At 36.6% G+C, this 18711-nt stretch overlaps 1 protein-coding gene across 4 annotated transcripts in view; it reads left to right on the top strand.

Moving 5' to 3' along the window:
- TRPS1 (transcriptional repressor GATA binding 1) overlaps positions 1-18711 on the top strand; it is a 251168-nt gene that overhangs the window by 227387 nt on the left and 5070 nt on the right. For all 4 annotated transcript variants that reach the window (XM_059395064.1, XM_059395065.1, XM_059395062.1 and 1 more), the window contains one exon: positions 15741-15863. In XM_059395064.1, the coding sequence (XP_059251047.1) occupies positions 15741-15863 (123 nt within the window). The remainder of the gene's footprint in view (positions 1-15740; positions 15864-18711) is intronic.

The following is an 18711-nucleotide window of genomic DNA, read 5'->3' as shown; positions in this document are numbered from 1 at the left end:
TATCTTGGACTACCAGTACTACATTTCCCATCACAGGTTTGTCTAAAAATTTTTAAGTAAAAATAAACCATTTAGAATCACCCATGTAAAAATATATGTGTGTATACACACACACACACACACACACACACACACAAAGGCGAATGTGAACACGTATCTCCTGGGTTAATTGCTGTGCTGTGTACGGACATTAGGATGCTCAAGTATTAACAGCAATAGAGGACTTGGTGTGATACAACAATCATTTTTAAATAATCCTAAATCTACTCAAGTTGAAAAGATTCTGACAGCAGGAGCTTTAAACAGCTGCCCTGAGCAAAATAGACCCTGCTTTCTTTTCAAGTTGAAAAGGAGAAAGGTAACAATTATCCCTGAGACACTGGAAACAGAGTTGTCTGATTTTTTTTTCCCCCCAAATGCCTTCACTTATAAAAATAACAGTGAGCTTGGGTTGTGTTAGACGATGGTCGACCTATCAGAAGCAGAGATCGGATAAACAGATCACTGATATAGTAAAAGTATAATTGAAATTAAGAATAGTCTCATATGTGCTTTTAGTACTGCGCTACAAAATTTATTATTTGTCTAAAGTACTTACAGAATTTTAATTCAAGATGCCATTTGGAGCCAAGGTACAAAAATAACTCTTAAGCCTAAGTACCTCTGCAAGATTAAACTTGATAGGGAATTGAGTAAGGGTAGAAGCCATGATTATTAAATGCCAAGCCGTTCCCCCTTCCCACTTCATCTATTAATCCAGTGTGGCTTTTTATCTGGAGGGTTCTGAATAAGACCAGTATTCCAGTTCCATCAAACTATTTATTTAGTTGCTATATTAAATAGAATCTATCTAGAGGTATTTTTAGCATAGATTAAAATTCCCAATGTGCCTGCAAGTTATTTGCTCCATAAGAGATTTAGAAAACTTTTTCCCTGAAATTGTCTAACTTAATCTCAATTTCTATTTCGTTTTAAAAAGTAAAATTCTAGAGAGAGCCTGACTAACCAGACTGGAAACATCCTTCCATTTGCACCGAGCACATAATGGCGTCCCCTCAGTGGTAGGGGATTTGAAGATCAGAACGTTCAAATGAATTTCTTCTCCATTTTAATACTCATACCTCCTTATGTTAATGAACTCAATTCATAGTGATTATTTTCAAGTTCTCTCTACATCATTTCTCTAACTGGCCACGAATGTTTGTAATACTTCAGTGTTCTCTGAGTTTCAAAATGACTCGCTGAGATAGGAACTCATATTATTTTTCCATTTCTGATGCCTCCCTCCCCCCACTGTTACCAAAGAATACTCATGTTTTAGTAAATCAGTCTATTTTCATGCTTAAAAAAAAAGAAAAAGTCAAGTTCAAGAAAGAATAGCACAGCTGTTCAAGATGTCGTATCTTATAAAACAAATCTATTCGGAGGGTCACATTCTGGAAGGGGTCAAGCTAATGGTATAAGTGGAATAATTTGGTCATTTTCTGAAATTTGTAAACCTACAAACATAAAAGCTCAGCATTAGATCAGCTAATTAGCTAAACCTCTGCGCTAATGGTGATTTTCTTCTTTAAAAGTTAGGACTTTTATGTATAAGGCTCTCTTTACCTTTTTGGGGGGCGGGTAACATGTGAATTGCTTTGAATTTTAGTCTGGTACCAATCAGTCTATTCTGTTTCTTTCTGAATTATTGCCTTCCTTTGGGATAAATTGAAAAGAATAGGACTATTTCTATTTTTATTTTGACAAGGAAATATACATATGGACACACTAAGTATATATGTACATACATGCAATGAGTGAAATAAAATATTATAAAGTAGATGGAAAAAGAGGGATGATTGAAGTTAGAGCTAGCTACTTAACCTTCAGAGAGGACAGTTTTTTGGAGCATGTAATATCTGTAAATGTTTTTTAGTAAGTTATTCCTATTTCATGAAATGCTGCCTGCTGGTTTCTTTAGTTTCATTGATTCATTGATTCTGTCATTACACTTTTTATATCTACTTTTCCTCAGAGATATTTTACTTTCTAGTCAGAAATAACCTCTTATTTGGGAAAGAAATGTAACTTTTTTGTTTTGTTCTGTTTTTAAAGTAAACCCTTTAAAATACAAGTTTGTCCCCCTCTGAACTTTTTAAATTTTAAACTGAAAGACCTAGAATTCATTTTTATGAAAGGAAATGTGCGCCAAATGTGCATATACGTATTTTAAGTGTATGTGTACATGTTACTGTATTATGTGTGCATATGTATATGTATATATGTGTATGTATTTTAATAAAACAGAGGATATCGAATTCCAAATATTTGCTTATGAATATAAATTTACAGCCAGCACCCCAAATTAATTTTTGTACAGAGGTTTCTAAATCTCGATCTGTATAAATCTAAGTGGATCAGCTTTGTGTAGTCTTTGAATTAAATATCCATCATCATATTTTATGACAATGTATTAATCTGTGTGATCGCACTATATGAAAAGAAGAAAACTAGCTAGAATGAGTAATATTCATAAGGGAACTTGACCTACCTAGCATTCTTTTATGTTTTCGAAAATTCCAAAGGATACAGCTTCCTTCCCCAAATTTCCACTTGTGTTTTAGGATGAGGTGTGTCTCTTTGCTAGACTGATGACTCTCATGATGGTAAATAAGTCACCACCAGACTGGTTTATTTTATGTAATGAAATCCTTCAAGGTTTTTCGGAACACAAGCAAACGACAAAGAATAGAAGAGAGAGGGGAAGAGAATAGATAGTATTTTCAAGCGCATAATTGATGTGATAAATTTTAAGACAGTCACCTAAATGCAAAAGTTTTAGGATCATTTTTCATCCTCTATGCATGTTGCAAAAATAGAAAAAATAAGAGCTTCTTTGCATACGTTTTATACATTATGTGCATAAATATGTAACTCTAGATAATTGAGTGATATACGTGAATATACATGCCAAAATCTTATTTATTCAGTATTTTCTAAAATCTAATATCTTTTGATACTCAGTATCTTTTGAAACTAAGAGAGAAAGGAAATCTTTAACACTCATTGAATTCCTGATATATGTCAAGCATAGCATTCAGTATTCTAATTGTATTTATGTTAATTGAGTGTGTAAGTGAATGGAGAGGACACTAACACAGTAATAAAAACAAATCACACGTTCTCGATGTCTTAATTTCCACCTATCAAAATCAGTAATTATTAGGCTGACATAAAAGACACTCTCCTAGGTACTCTGTTCCTTCATTTCTTTTTTGGTCTTTTATACACAGTTTAATTATCTTTCTTCTCCACTCTTCAGGAAACTCTTGGGATTTTTTTCTCTTTAATTTTAACAACATCGCCCATATTTTAGCCCTTCATAAAATATGAAATTGTTTTAATGAAAATAAAATCAACTAGCAACATCTCACTACATGTCAGTGATAAAATGCTGTGCGAATTTGTGTGTGTGTATGTGTACATGTGTATATATATGTATATGTACTGTCACTTCAATATATATACATATATATACATACACAAATACACACATCAACATATGCCATTTCTACTAGTTTTGCAGATTGCTCACAAGCTCAAGCAAAGTCCATTTCTTTTCCCTCCTGTTGTATAATATAGAGTCTAAATATGGTGCATGACTTACTAATTTTATTTTGCATTTCACAAAAGTGAAACTGTTTTCAATCTAAGTCATATTTTTGGTAATGATGACTGCCACATGTGTTTCATGAATAAAGCTTCATTTAAGGTATAATCTGCTGATCATGGTGTGTGTGTGGTATGTGCACACACATGAATATTTTAACACAACGTTTATTGAAATCCGCAGAATCCTGTCTTCTGATAGAGGTCAATTCAATTAAGCTATCATTAGTTAAATGCCTACTATGTACCATATACTGATAATGCAAAGATTGAAAGAGAAATGGGCCTGCTCCTTAATAGCCCCAGTCCCCTGGAAGTGACTTGTGTCTGTAAATAATTGCAAGCTAGCACTCTGCCTCCTCTACCTAAACGCTGAGAAAGCAGAGCCATTTGATGATTTAAGACAAGTCAATATATGAGAAGCTAAGGCAGAATTGGCATTCTAATGTTCACACTGACACCAAAGTACCTCTTATGAAGAAGAGTAGTTTTTAATGTATGTGGGGTAAATTTATAAATGTGGAATAGCACAGGAAAACAGCTAAACTGTTTTGGGGTGTTTTGGGGGGGTTTGTTTGTTTGTTGGGGTTTTTTTTGGATCTCTGCTTTTCTTTTATGTGTGTTTTTAATTTCAGCTTCTCTATGAATCTTTTTTTTTTAATATTTTTAAGAACTTGATAGTTGATGGTATCTGCTTGCTTGCTTGCTTTTTTTTTTTTTTTTTCTTTAATTCCTATTACTCCACAACAGGGAGAAATGTTTCTTGGAGGCAGATCACTTCAAAAAAGTAATTTGAAGTCACTTCTTGCTTTACTATATTTGCATCTTCTGCAGAGTGAATAGCGCAATGGTGGTTGTCTAGGGAAAAAATAATGCTAACAGAAAAGTAATGTAAACATGAGGCAGGCAGAGGAGAACAGAGTTTTAGAAAAGTGAGTTGCTGTGTTTTATTTTCAAAGCTCCTCTCGTGAAATAAAAGCTCACTCCCCAGGAGTTTTGTGTCATAGGCTGTGCAGCCAGGCCTCAGTATTGGTTTCCTGATACTCTGCTCGATGGACAGAATGTCACAGTACAAAATGATTTTAACTGTGCCATTGGGTAGGAGTGACTGAGGGGTTGTCTCGAGAGTCCTTGATGCGATGAGGTAGTTCTTGCTTTGGTATGTGATACCGTGTGATTAACAAACTCCAGATCACGCAGAAAACCGGGTCCGAGTCAGGTTATTAAGAGCAGCTCCCTACTCAGGACGAGGTATTGCCTTGCACTGATATGGTCGTACTGGAGGGGAAATATATGTATATAAAAACAAAGACAGTCATTGCTTTCTTCTTGAGCAGCTGCAGCCAGTCCCACTAATGGACCTGCAAAAGCAGAAACTGGCAGCACAAGGTATGTGTTCGTTTTTACAGATGGTACTGCAGACAAGTTGGTAATGGAAAAGGAAGTCGTGTACGTGAGCTATTTGAATGTGGCGGGGTGGGGGGGTGCGGCAGGAGGACAGCCCTGTTACAGCGCTTTCCTGTGTAATTGACTGTGTGAGTTACTGAAGAAGCAATTTTCCCATGAAAGATTTCAGTTGTTACAAAATTACATCATGATTGTTAAGGCAATTCATAATTTCAACTTGTCTTCTTAAAATAATGTTATTAAAACTTTAAAAATCAGCTTAGAGTTCCCTGTCTGCACCGTGCTTCTATAATGAAATTCTCTGCTCAAGTTTGATTTTACCCCTGGCAGGAACAGAATCCTCATTTAAAGATAACTCTTCAATTTGAACAATGACATAACAGACTAGGCACTTATTTTAACCGTTGGAAAGGTGGACTTAAATACCTACGACTTCATGTGTCCCAAGGAAGTACAAAACTGAGTACAAATGAGACAACATTTTAAAAGAATTTTATAGATTAAAAAATTAACTGAAGTTCAGGTTTATGTTTCTTAGGGGTTTTTTTGGATTTAGGTCCTAGAGGATGAAATGATACGAGAAGTATTCCCAATCTAGTCTTACCAAGTATTTAGTCCAAATTGCATATTTGGTATCCAAGTCTCTTGTTGACACACATCGGCAGATTTTTAACATGGTTCTTAATTATTTTGAACTTCAGTACATTTAACTGTTTTTCCATAATTTGTATGCTGTTCAGTGGAAATAAGCAGCAATTACCATCCTTCTGCTCAGCAGACTACATGCTATGTTTTAACATCTGATCTGTACTGTATCCTCTCAACTTGATAGCCTGTAAAAAGTGTTTAGAGTTAAGAATATTTTGGTCTTCGTTGTTCTGTAATGAAATGGAAACTATCACACATGAAAAGTATCAAAGTCAGCTCTATAGGTTGATGAAGAACATATACTTTTACATATAATAATAGGGGAAATAATTATAAATATTTTCATATTATCCAGATCTGAGGAATTTATTAAAATAACCTCATCTTTCAGAATTGGCAGTGTTTTATATTGAATAATGATGATACCACACATTGCAAAAGGTCTTTGCCAGGGAACATACAAGTATGTAAAAAATAAATCTAGTAAATTGTTATCTGAACATATGTGTTTACAGAACTTGTCAGAACCCCAGCATCATTTTTGCTGCCCCATCTCTAGCCAAGACTAATGCAAAAACAGAAATTCTAGTTCACAGCTACCCTCCCATGTGACTGGCATTATTAGGAGCTAAGTCAGTGGTGTCATCTAATTTTCTGTTTTTAAACAGAGGCTTATTTTACATGGTTTTGGGGTGGGGTTTTTTTGGCTTTTGGTTTTTTGTGTTTGTTTATTGTTGTTTTGGTTTTTTGTTTCTTTTTGTTTTGTTTTCTTTGGGGTTTGTTTTTGTTTTTGTTTTTTTGTGATGGAAGGATTAAAACACATGTACTGCACCCAACCCCCTTGCCTACCCCTACCTCTCCATCAGCCAAATGTTGTGTTCCTCTGGCTATGACTGTATCTGTCAACTTCAAAACAGATCGTTGCCATATCTGATCAAGGATGAGTCATTTCTTTCTGGTACCTCAAAACTTGCATAATTTCAATCAGCTGTTATAGGGTGGTTTGAAGAGATAAGCGTTCTTCAAAACCAAGCTATGGTGAAATATTTTTGGTAAAAATTCCCCAATCGCCTCTTTAGTACTAGGACTTGAAACATAGTTCAGCACTGTGGCTCTCAAGTGAGGGAGACCTGAGTTTGTATCTTAGCCCTCCTGTAGAGCAACTGAAAAACTTTGCTAGGCCTCAGTTTTCTCCTCCGTAAAACGGAGGGAAGAAGAAAAAGAACAGTAACAACAACAACAACAACAATAATGATACCTGTCTCTTAGGATCATTTTAACAAGGTCAGATAATGAAATGAAAGCTATCGCTTACCATCCTATACATAGTTAAGTCTTGAGAAATATTAGATGTCTGATGGTGATTATTAAAAAGAGACATAATGTAGTCAAGCAAGAGAATTCTATCAGATAATTGATTCAGAAACGGTTTCTGGAACACAGTCCTATGTTTTTATCTAGACTTGGAGACTAGGATGTATTTTTTGACACTAAATAAGTCAAAGAACCATTCTTAGTCTTTTTACCTCATTAATGAAAGTGGGAGAAAAATAGTAACTGGTAATTCATTTTGATCTAAACTGGGATAATAAATGTTAGGAGTTCTTAACCTTCAAATCTGCGAGCATTCAGATAACCATACCAAATGCTTGAATACAGATAACCATACCAAATGCTTGTGAAGGACATTCTTTCGAACAGCCTGAAGTTATTTGTATACAGTTTTTTTACTTTTTCTTTTTTTTTCTGGAGAGAGTGTCATAAATGTTATTGAAAAAATGTTAGGGGGGCACCTGGGTGGTTCAGTGGGTTAAGCCGCTGCCTTCAGCTCAGGTCATGATCTCAGGGTCCTAGGATCAAGTCCCACATCGGGCTCTCTGCTCAGCGGGGAGCCTGCTTCCTCCTCTCTCTCTGCCTGCCTCTCTGCCTACTTGTGATCTCTCTCTGTCAAATAAATAAATAAAATCTTTAAGAAAAAAAAAGAAAGAATGTTAGGAACCAGTGAAGAACCCTTGATGTATATGTGAATGCTGTGAGGATGGAAACAGTTTACAGCCCAGTCATTATCTGTTATGAAAAGAATTCTTTTTTTTTTTTTTTTAGATTTCATTTATATTTTTTAAGTAATTTCTACATCCAACATGGGGCTCGAACTTAGAACTCCGAGATCAAGAGTTGCATGCTCTCCTGCTTGAGCTAGCCAGCCACCACCCCATGAAAAGAATTCCTGACTATTGTTTGGTATTTTCTGATTCTTCCAAAATAACCATCATCATCATCATTATCTATTATAAAGGCAACCCCACACTGATAATATCTAAAATAACTCAATTTGTGTTTAAGTGCACAGAAGCTGAACCCTTTGGACATTAGGCTTTTTCTATAACAAGTTTCTTCTCTATTGTTATCACTTAAGATTTTTACTTTTTGTAATGTGACTAATTCCCATATTAAATGTGTTTACAGAATATACGGTTAAGTAATAATGTGCAATAAACTTATTAAAACAGAATCAACTTTGTTCTCCTGCCAAAGTTTGCTTAAGAGGTGCTAAAATTGTGCCTCCAAAAAGCCTTTTTTCTTCCTTTTCAGTGTCAGGTGTTGGCACTGGCATGGAAGAAAGTCCCTGTGGAGAAAGCCTCCACAAAGCCTTGTTGTAGCCGAAGGTGAAAATGGATCCATGGTGGCGGAAATAGAAGTGAAAGACTTGAGTAGTTCTTCTGACAATAATGACTTTCACGTGGAATGAAAAAAGACAGTGCAGACATAAATTTTCAACCATAGTTTTAGCTGTCTATGTACATATTGCTGTAAAGGCAGAACAGTGTTATAGAAACAATGTGGGTAGAACTCCAAAGATGTGAGTTTTTTCTAGTCCTGGTTCTTTATGTAATTTGGGCATGACACTGGATATTTGGTTTGCTCATTTACCAAATATGGGGTGAATCAAAGAATAGAGATGGAGTCCTTCAGACCTACGTAATGGGTTCTAGATGTTTGTGATTCACTTGTAAATTCTGCCGATTTGAAGAAACGGTGAATGATTAGAAGTGTGGGATATAGGTTGCAAATTCTTGATTTATCTGCTATCTCACTTCAGTAGTCGCCAGTTGCATCTCAGAAGAAATGGAGCTAATGTGTTTGGCACACTAGCGTTTCCTGATATGTAGGGCAACTCCCACATGGTGATGTGTCAGTGCAGTAAGTCTCAGGCACATTCATACCTGGGTACAGTGTATGGTTACTAGAGTATGTGTTGCCTCATGTCCTGGAAGAGAGTTCGTTCCATTGCTCCTAGCCAGGGATGTCAGCTTTGTTTACACTTATCTCCATTATCATGGCTGATGTGTTGAGGAAGTGAATTTAATAAGCAAGGTAAACAGGTTTTGTTTCCAAATTCTGAGATAGGAGATCGTAAGATGGGTGCTTGGCTGAACCTTGGAGAGTCTCTTCAGTTTTCTGGCAAGAAATCTGAGGGCAAAGAGGGCTGTTTCAAATCAGGCAGAGACTTGCTGTGCAGCCCATTTCAGCTGCACTGTTCTTCACAATTCTGTTTGGAACAAAAGTCAGCCAAGTTATTGGTAACTATTGCTTTATGTTGCCAATGTTCTTTCCCTGCTCTTCCTAAAATATCAGGTAGCCTGTGCTTTGGGGAAAATTCAGCCTATTAATTTAAAGACATTCGTTGCAAGCCACCGTCTATTTTTTAGTGGTTTTAGGCACTGCATTCTGTGCATTCTTGTAGGATCTACTGATGGGTAGTCAATAGCTGGTTAATCCTCACTTGGGGGGAATTTGGAAGGAGAGGTTGCCTTCTGTCACCAGTAGTAAATAACAGTGAAAATGACTAAAATATGAATCATCATGTATTCATAATTAGTGAATGCCAACCCACTACACGATAGTAATAATAAATACATTAGCATGATAGTAATAATTAATACATTATTTAACGCATATCAACTTTTTTGGTAGTCAGTAGGGCAATGTTATTGATCTTTGTCCTGTTATTACAGGACTGTTATTACCCACTTTGGTAAAGGAACACAGAGAGTAAGCTCTCTTGTCATTAGATAACTTTCAGTCTTCAAATGAGCTTTATTGGGGTGCCTGGCTGGCTCATTTGGTAGAGCACATGACTCTTTATCTTGGGTTGGTAAGTTTGAGCCCCATGTTGGGTGTGGAGATTACTTAAAAATGAAATCTAAATAAGTAAATAAATTAGATTTATTGATCTAATATACTTTTGTTTCCTCAGAAAAGTTTACATATAATTTGCATAAATTTAACTCTCAGTGTTTGTGAACATCTCAATTTGTGTTGCATTAACTCCACACTTAGTAGGTTTTTAGCTCATTCTACTGGAAACCCAGAGAGATTATAGAGCATGTTTGTCATATATGTCCCTGTAACTCCAGTTTGTAGCACGGTGTCAGGCACATGCTGGGCAATCGGTAATTATTACATTCCCAGAATGAAACTGAGTTAAATTTACCATTGAAATTTTATTACTGCAAAATTGTGCTAGAAGTTTCTATCATAGCCATCTGTACATGTCGCTAAAGTGAAGTTTGTAAAAGATTCTTGATATAATCAAGTAAACACAGAAATTATTTAAAGTCAAAAAATATTTGAGGTATATCTGCCCTAACAGCATGTGTATCATATTTCAGATTGATTTGATTTAAAATGGCTAAGATATAAAAACCATAAAAAATGTGAATAAATACTCTGCCTATCAAAGCTTGTTATGTAATTACATGGTTTCAGTATAGTTCTTATACATAGAACACTAATATAAAGGATCATTTCTGCACAAACTTTTTTTCCAATGGAGACTTTAATCTCTTGGAGATAAATATCCATGTCTTTAAATGATAAGCCACTCGAATGAATAATTCAATCAAATTTATTTCTTATTAATCAAATGAAATCAGCTGTTAATGAAATTTGAAAATGTTCAAGTGTTTGTTTTGGGCTGATTTTTAAGTAGTAATATAAGTAATAGAAACAACTAAACCAATTTTAAAACGTTTTTCTCCATTTTTTTTTTCTTAAGACACCTATGGGTTCACCAATACATGTGCCACGGCCCAAACCACTGATCCATAACACACTAAAGAATTAAGCCCCCAACAGCAAAATTGGAACCAGAAGCTTTCAGAAAAATTTGATGATAGTGACAACGGCACAGTGGTTAGCTGTGAACCTAAATTAATTTGTTTGTTTGATCCATTATTTTAGTCATTATACTTGTTGCACTTCAAAGCAGGAAAAAAAATTATTTTGGATTTAAAATGTGCTTATATTAAAAGATGTGAATGTCATTTTCTATTTCAAATCCTAACATGGGTGATTGTCCAAATTCATCACCTAAATTGCTGTTTTAAAGTCAGTATTGTGGTCGTAATACATTTGAAACATGGAAAGGAAATAAGTAATCCCGAAGAATTCTCAGTAATTATCACTGAAAACTACTTGCTATCCTTTGACTGGCCTCAAAAATGCTTACAATTAACTGTTTGTATCACCATCCTTCGTTTTTCACACAGGAAATTAGCAGCCAACAGAAATTAGGTACAGGCAACACAAATGTGACCTAAAAGTTACTAGGCAAGCCATAAAACTCGAAGTTTAAAAAAAAACAGACAACAAAATCAGTTCCTCGAATTGTTGCCTCTGGACTTTTTCTCTTTAGAAATTTTAATTTTAATTCCTTCACTTAAGTCCACAAACAAGTAGAAGAGGCGCTTAAGGAAGTCCAAGGACAGAGAATGTGGTGCTTCTGTGAAGATGGACAAGCATGCAGCTTTCTCTCAGCCTGAGATTCTTACCCCTACCACAGGGCAAGAATCAGGCTAAATATGCCCCCTCAGGAGGGCCAGCGGCACCATCCCCTAGCTAGGGATTCCTCTCATCTGCTCTCCAGAAAGGACCATATCTGACTCAGTTCTCCTCTCTCCTGCGTAATGTCATGGAGGTATAAAATATTACTAACTCTTAAACAGATTGGGGACACCTGGAAGGCTCAGTTGGTTAAGTGTTGGACTCTTGATTTCAGCTCAGGTCATGATCTCAGGGTCGTATCTGACTCCACGCTCAGCAGGGAGTCTGCTTCAGATTCTCTCTCTCCTTCTCCCTCTGCCCCTCCCCACTCTCTCCCCCCCCCAAAATAAATAAATAAATAAATAAATAAATAAATAATCATTTAAAAATAAAAAACAGCTTGTAGAAAAGGAGAAATAATTATTATTATTTAATATTATTATTTAAACACACGTGTGCACATATAGAGCCATGGACAACATATGACCCTAATGATGTTTGTAAAGGAGAATTGGAGCCTTGTTCTACCTGATTTTGTATCCTCAGGACCTAGCAAGTACCTAACTTCAACTGCTCCTCAAAAACAAGTGTGAATTGTAAGATTGGAACATTCCTTAATTCTCTTGATTTTCTTTTCTACAACATCATTAGTTATCTCTGCCCAACTGGAAGTAAATTTGTCGATCCGCATGAGTGACATTTAGAAGGAATATTTTTTAGAAACTTGTTTTTTTCAAAACTAGGAGTAACTTTTAATGATTAAAAAAATAATAGCAGGTGAGATTCTTTAAATGCCAGTAGAATATTTTCAATTTTATTAATGTTTAGTCTGTCAAGACAGAGCACTGTCCTAGGTGCCTGGTACTTAGGATATCTTAGGAGTCATAATTTCTGTCCTTAACAAGCACAGTGTATAGGAGGATGACAAAATATTTTAAAACTCTGTCATGCGTGATAAACTATGAATGAAATAAAGTCTTTGGTGCCTTTCTTTCTCTTTAACGAGGCCAAGTTTGTTTTTCAAAAGTGGGGTGAGGGAGACTCCTATTCTGCCTTCCTTTGGCCACAGACCTGCTTTTCTGCATGTGATTGGGCTAAGGATGTTGGTAACTTCAAAGAGATGCTTTACTCTGTCCAGCCAGCTTACACAGAGCGACCAGGTCAGGCTCTCAGCTGTTCTGTAGCTGAGGGCTATGTGGCACAGTTACGATTCTGTGATCACACAGCTAAGGATACTATCCACGTGGGCCACCTTCTTTGCTGCTTCCAGAAATTCCAAGTGCACCAAAACTACAGTGAACCAGTGCTTACCAAAGCAATAAATGTGTTTAGAAGGGAGTTAACTCAATATGTGAAATATTTCTCACCTCCCTCCTACTTCCCACCCCCACACAAGTACGCTCCTATTGAATCCTAGGTGTGAACACCTAGATATTTCACTCTGACTCAACTTTCCATTCTCGTATTTGAGAAGATTGTCACAAATGAACTACAATTGATAATATCCAACTGTATGTCTTAAGCATCTCTATTATGTTCAATGAGAAGATTAAGGAGATGGAAACAAAGCTAACCAACTATTTTTCTTGTACCAAAAAATAATAATGATAATTGAATCCCTTTGACAAATAGCTAACTTACTGAGTGTTTACTACATCCCTGGTACTATACTAATTGTATCCATTTGCCCACATGCTACAGTGGCTCACACTTTAAAGGTGGGGAAGTTGAAGCTTTGAGAGGCTAAGTAACTTGCCTAAAGTTGCACCTGGCAAAAGGCAGACATGTTTTGAATGCAAGTAGTCTGACTCCTAAATCTGATTATTAACCTCCATGCTATACTGACTCTGGGTAAATGAATCCAGAGTAACCCCTGATGTCTTAAATAAGATATAGTTTTCCCAAAATATACCTCTTTAGTGGAGCCTAAGTGCTGCTTAAAGCAAGATAGGCCTGTGGAAACCAGTGCTATAATTTTAGGACTTTCCCTCTAACTAATGAAGGGCATTTTCTTTGCAAGAGAATTAAGCACAAAATTGTGCAAGGATTGAAACGCTCTCAGAAACCAGGATTACACCCACTTTGGCGTGCTGTGTCAAGCACCCAGGGCATAAGGAAAGAAAAGCAGGCTGGAGTGAATGGTTACACATTCAGATTTGAGTCTCAGCCATGTATGTGGGTTAGTTTCCAAATGGACATTTACAATGCCTTTATGTGGATCAAGTTGGTGTTTATTTGCCAAACGTGTTATTTAGATCTAGGAAAAAGATGGCGTGACCTTAGGAAAGTTTCACAATTATAACCTAACTAGGCTCCTCAGCTTACTTCAGATAAAGGGGGGCCCCAGAATGTTTGATAAACATAGCATCTAGTAGTTCATTGATTTTTCAGGAGGGGGCAATCTCTACTTTTGCAGGAGGTCCCAACTGGGACTTGTGGCCTGACACCCAGCGTTTGCCGTTGCTCTAACCGTGACATGTTCCTGGTCCCGACTTGGGCAGAGACGGAGAAAAAGGGGAGCCAGAGATTATCTTTGTGCAAAATCTAGCTTTTATTACATCACCTAAAGTAGCACGACCTGCTACACTAATGAAATCGTGTTCTTGGTTGAAAAGGGCAATTGTTAGCCTGACTTTGTGCGCACTAAAAACATTCCCCCAATCTTGTTAAATTATTGCTCTCATTTCAGATTTTTATGGCTGTGCAGCTTACCAGCCCTCATTTCTTTACGTTTCATTCATTTTCCTTGTATTGATGATTAATGGAGGATGTCGAATGTTAGAGTGAGCAGGCATCAGCAATTGCAAGATCATAATTAGTTTAGCTGACGAGGGCCTCTGATAGCACTTGCATCTGGATGGAAAAATTACCCTATAGGGAACTGGCTGCTCACCAGGTCTTTTTAGTGATACATTGTGAAACACCCGATGAATCAAATGCCCTTTCAATGCCAAGAAAGTGTTCCAGTCTTGAAGCCAAAATTATGTCTGCAGAAAGCTTTCCATTTGAAATGTATCAGAGTACAATTATAACCATTGTATTTTCTTGGCAGGGATAGCACTGGTCTACAGTATGGACTCAAGTTAAATAAATTGCCTAAATTTTATGAATCCCTGAAATTTTGACTTACGGTATTTGTGATTTTAAATTTATAATAAAATTGGGTTCCAGCAACATTTTTTCCACTCCTTATCTAACGTGCATATTTTATCATTAAAGGCTTCGCTTGCTAGAGAAAGGAGAGTGAAGTTGCAATTCAGGCTTTCTTTTTTTTTTTTTCTTGCAGCAAGAGCATTTCATTTCCTGCCTGTTAGTATTTGCGCCTACAAACACAGCCTGACTTTTGTTTCAGTGAGTTTAATGGAATCATGACTTGATAGCAAGAATGGAACAAGCAATACTAATTATCTACTTTTAAATATTCTTAGATTTATTTTTGAATCTGGTGATTACAGAATTCAGCCCACTAAAATCAATTTGTATTCGGAAACGCTTGTGATTTCCAAGTCTGAGGCAAATAAAATAAATAGCCATTGATGGAACTAGCTTGTCTGGCTTCCACAGGCACCTCATAAGCGTTCTCAGTAATACTGTACTTCGAGTTGGCAACAAGTTTCGACTGGTCCCCTCAGCTCTGGGAAATAGATGGTGTTCTCTTTCAAAGTTTACCATTGCAACCCCCAAAACTAGAACTGAGTGTGTGATATTCTCTTAATACTTGTGTTACATGAATGACATCCAAAAAGACACAAATCAGGTTTAATTTTAAATGGTTTATATGCCGCGTTTTCCACGCTTCACTATATTTTTAAAGCTCAGGTAGCCTGTGCTCCCCCTTCGCCAAAGTATATTAAACACATCGCACGTTCTGTCTTATGACTTTTGTTTTGACACTTTTAGAAGGTATATTTTAGGGTTCAGCATTTAGGAGCCATCATTAAAGGCACAAAACCCAAAGTTCAAAAAGTTAAAGCTGTGTCTGTGAAAAGCCTTTGGTGTTGCACACACCTCATCCATCACTGTAGGGTTAATTATAATGAAAATCAGTGGTGCCTATTAAACACAATTGAACCTGACCTCATTATGGGCAGTGTGGTTTTATACTGTCATTGTTGCTAGTCTAAAGACAAAACTCCTGGGCTGATTTGGTCTAACTCCACTGATCATGTGACTCACCTCTGACCTTGTGTTTTTTCCCCCTGTTTCAGAGGCGTAGAGGCTCGGGTGTTTTTTGTGCCAATTGCTTGACCACAAAGACCTCTCTCTGGCGAAAGAATGCAAATGGTGGATATGTATGCAACGCGTGTGGCCTCTACCAGAAGCTTCACTCGGTAAGAGCTTGTTAGACTGTTTGAGGAAAAGCTTTATAAAGCAGCCTGGTCTGTCGTGTGATGTGTACCATTCCCTGGCTTGAGATGCCTGCTCCCGCAGAGTTTAATACAGTCACTCGGAGAGCACCTGTAATTTATGGTGAAATGGACTTAGATGTTATGGGGAGATATATTTGAGATCATTAGTAATGCATTATGTTTCTTTTGATACAAACGAGGAAATGATTGATTTCTGGGAACTTCCCATAACAGATCGTTGCTCTAATGGTTATCAGAATTTGGTGAAATTAATTTAGGCAGGAAGGAGAAACCTTGAAAGTTCAATATTACATAAAAAGTGTTTTAAAAGGAGGATTCTCCTATTTCACATAAAATACAGGGCAGGGAAAGAATACTCATTTCCACTTTAAGTTCAGAATTTGCAAGCGTCATCTTGGCTGCTCTGGGGACTAGAAGTCAGGCACATTCAGAAGAGTGGTCCTGAGCTAGGACCCGAGAATGCCAGGTAGATCTTGCCAGTTCTTCGGGGGATATATTCAAGGAAGGTATTTCAGGACCTGAACGGCTCACATCCCAGCAGAGTAAGGTGTGAAGGCGCTTTGTGTTTCAAACTCTCTGGCTGGCTTCATTCTGTGGCTCACCGAGGTACTTCCAGAACTTTCTTCTCAGATTTTAGTTAGAATCCTCTCATAAAGTTTAACTAAATCTCACAAATTCCCCATCTCTATATGCATTTACTTCCTGAAGGATTTTTTTTTTTTTTTTAAGTTTAGGAAGTTTATCTGCTGACAAGAGCTGCCTTTAAAAATAGGAATACCCCACTTAGTAAAAAGAAATCCATTTCCCTCTGCCTTTTTCATTTTGTTTGGCATTTTACCATAGCTCTTAGCACAGCCAGTGAATAAATTACAGCTACAGGGAATACAATTTTAGACAAAACGTCCTCATAAATGGACCATTGGAAGCACTCTTTAAAAAATGCCTGCTGCCAACAATACTAATTGGTGGTAAACTGTAAAGCCTGAGTTATTCCATGTAGCTAACAGAGAGATTCTCCCTCCACTACATCACCTCCCTTTAGCTTCACCTTCACCATTTTAGCATAGCAATAAGCTTTCATTTAATGAGTACTGACATTAATGATTTTAATTGAACTCTGGCCAATCACAGGCCAAGAATTAATTAAACTACTGCTCTTCCAGACTATGATAATTTAACAACTGTGATATAAAGTTATTTTAGTTATTTTAATATTCATCTCTCCAGAGGCAAGCTGTGTTCAGTTTTGAGTTTCTTTACATCTTAAACTTAAATACGAGACCAGTGCTCTAACCCCTGAGCTACGGAGCCTGTAAACTTAAATACATAAAGGTTATGCATACATCTCATGTCAAAGACTGTCACAAAAGTTATAAAAGTTTTAAAAGGATATTAATGCAAATTTCTGGTTTCCTTATAGGTAGATATTAAATACTGCATATCTTCATAATACAAATAGGAGCTTTTTATAAGGAGCTTTTATTGAACATTCCTGAACAAAATAAATATCCAAGGAATGTGGCATTTTCCTTCTGAAACCAATAATTGAGTTGTCAGTGACAAGTGTGTTATCTTTCTTGCCTTCAAAATGCCTCTGTGACAATAGAAACATTCCAAAAAGGATTTATATTTATATTTTGTTTAAGATATGAGAGGTATCTCTTGCATTAAGGTACATTCTTTCTAGGAATAATTCACAGGTTACATATTTTTTAATATATATGCATATATATATATATTTCACATTCTGTGTAGAAATTATTTGATTTCAGTAATCTTTTAGAAAAATCGGGTATTAGCCTGCTTCAAGAGTTTTCTAAATTTTTACCTATAAATATGCATTAATTTATTAAACTTACTCTTTTTATTTTATAAATTGAAGTTAGAGCTCTCGCTGCAAGTTAAAGTTTTTGGTATAGTTTTATCTATGGGTTTTAGTCCTGTAATATAAATGCCTGTTGAACATGTACATGACTACCATACAGTGCTTAAGCTGAATAAAAAACAAGCCTAGTGAGAGTCAGCATTCTAACTAAGTACAGAGTAGAGTGACGTATCATGTATTTGTACCAAAGCTACAGAAGAATTTAGAATTTCAACAGAAAACAAATGCTTTACCTGTTGATAAGTAAAATTTTCCAAAGCGATTATATAAAATCCTGTTAAACTTGGAGAAATAAAAATGAGAGCTGGGGGGTGGGGTGGAAAGTCTCCCACTGATAGGGCTTTGAGTACCTGATATCTTTATTCATGATTCTGCTCATTTGTCTTTATTTTTGCGTGGATATATAATACTTTATATTCACATTTGCAGTGATTTAGAAGCATACACATATTTGTCAGCTCAGGCTACCAAAACAAAATACCGTAGACTGGGGGCTTAAACAGCAGAACAGATTTTCACATGGTTCTCAGGGCTGGAGGTCTGAGGTCAAAGTCCCAGTGTGGCCTGGTTCTGGTTGGAAAGCTCTCTTCCCGGCTTGGAGAAGGCCTCTTTCTCTCTCTGTCCTTATCTAACCTAATTGGCCTCGTAAAGACCGGCTCTCCAGATCCAGGCACACTGTGGGGTAGGGCTTCCACATGCGAACAAGGGGACCCAGTTCGGTCTGCAGCACTGTGTAATGTTGCCGCAGTTGTCCTTAAAGCCTAGCTCCCGTGTTCCCGTATTGACATCCTAGTGCATGACTCAGGAGTTGAGAAATAATTGCAGAAAAATCGTGTTTCCTCAAGGAACTTTCTACACAGTTTTATCACTAAATGATGCAATTTCAAAATCTATTGAGTTTGGGAAAGCTGTTTTTAAGTAGAT

Source organism: Mustela nigripes, chromosome 3 (genome assembly GCF_022355385.1).
Source record: "Mustela nigripes isolate SB6536 chromosome 3, MUSNIG.SB6536, whole genome shotgun sequence".
NCBI lineage: Eukaryota > Metazoa > Chordata > Mammalia > Carnivora > Mustelidae > Mustela > Mustela nigripes.
Note: the sequence above shows the minus strand (reverse complement) of the source record. Positions and strands in the feature narration are given on the sequence as shown.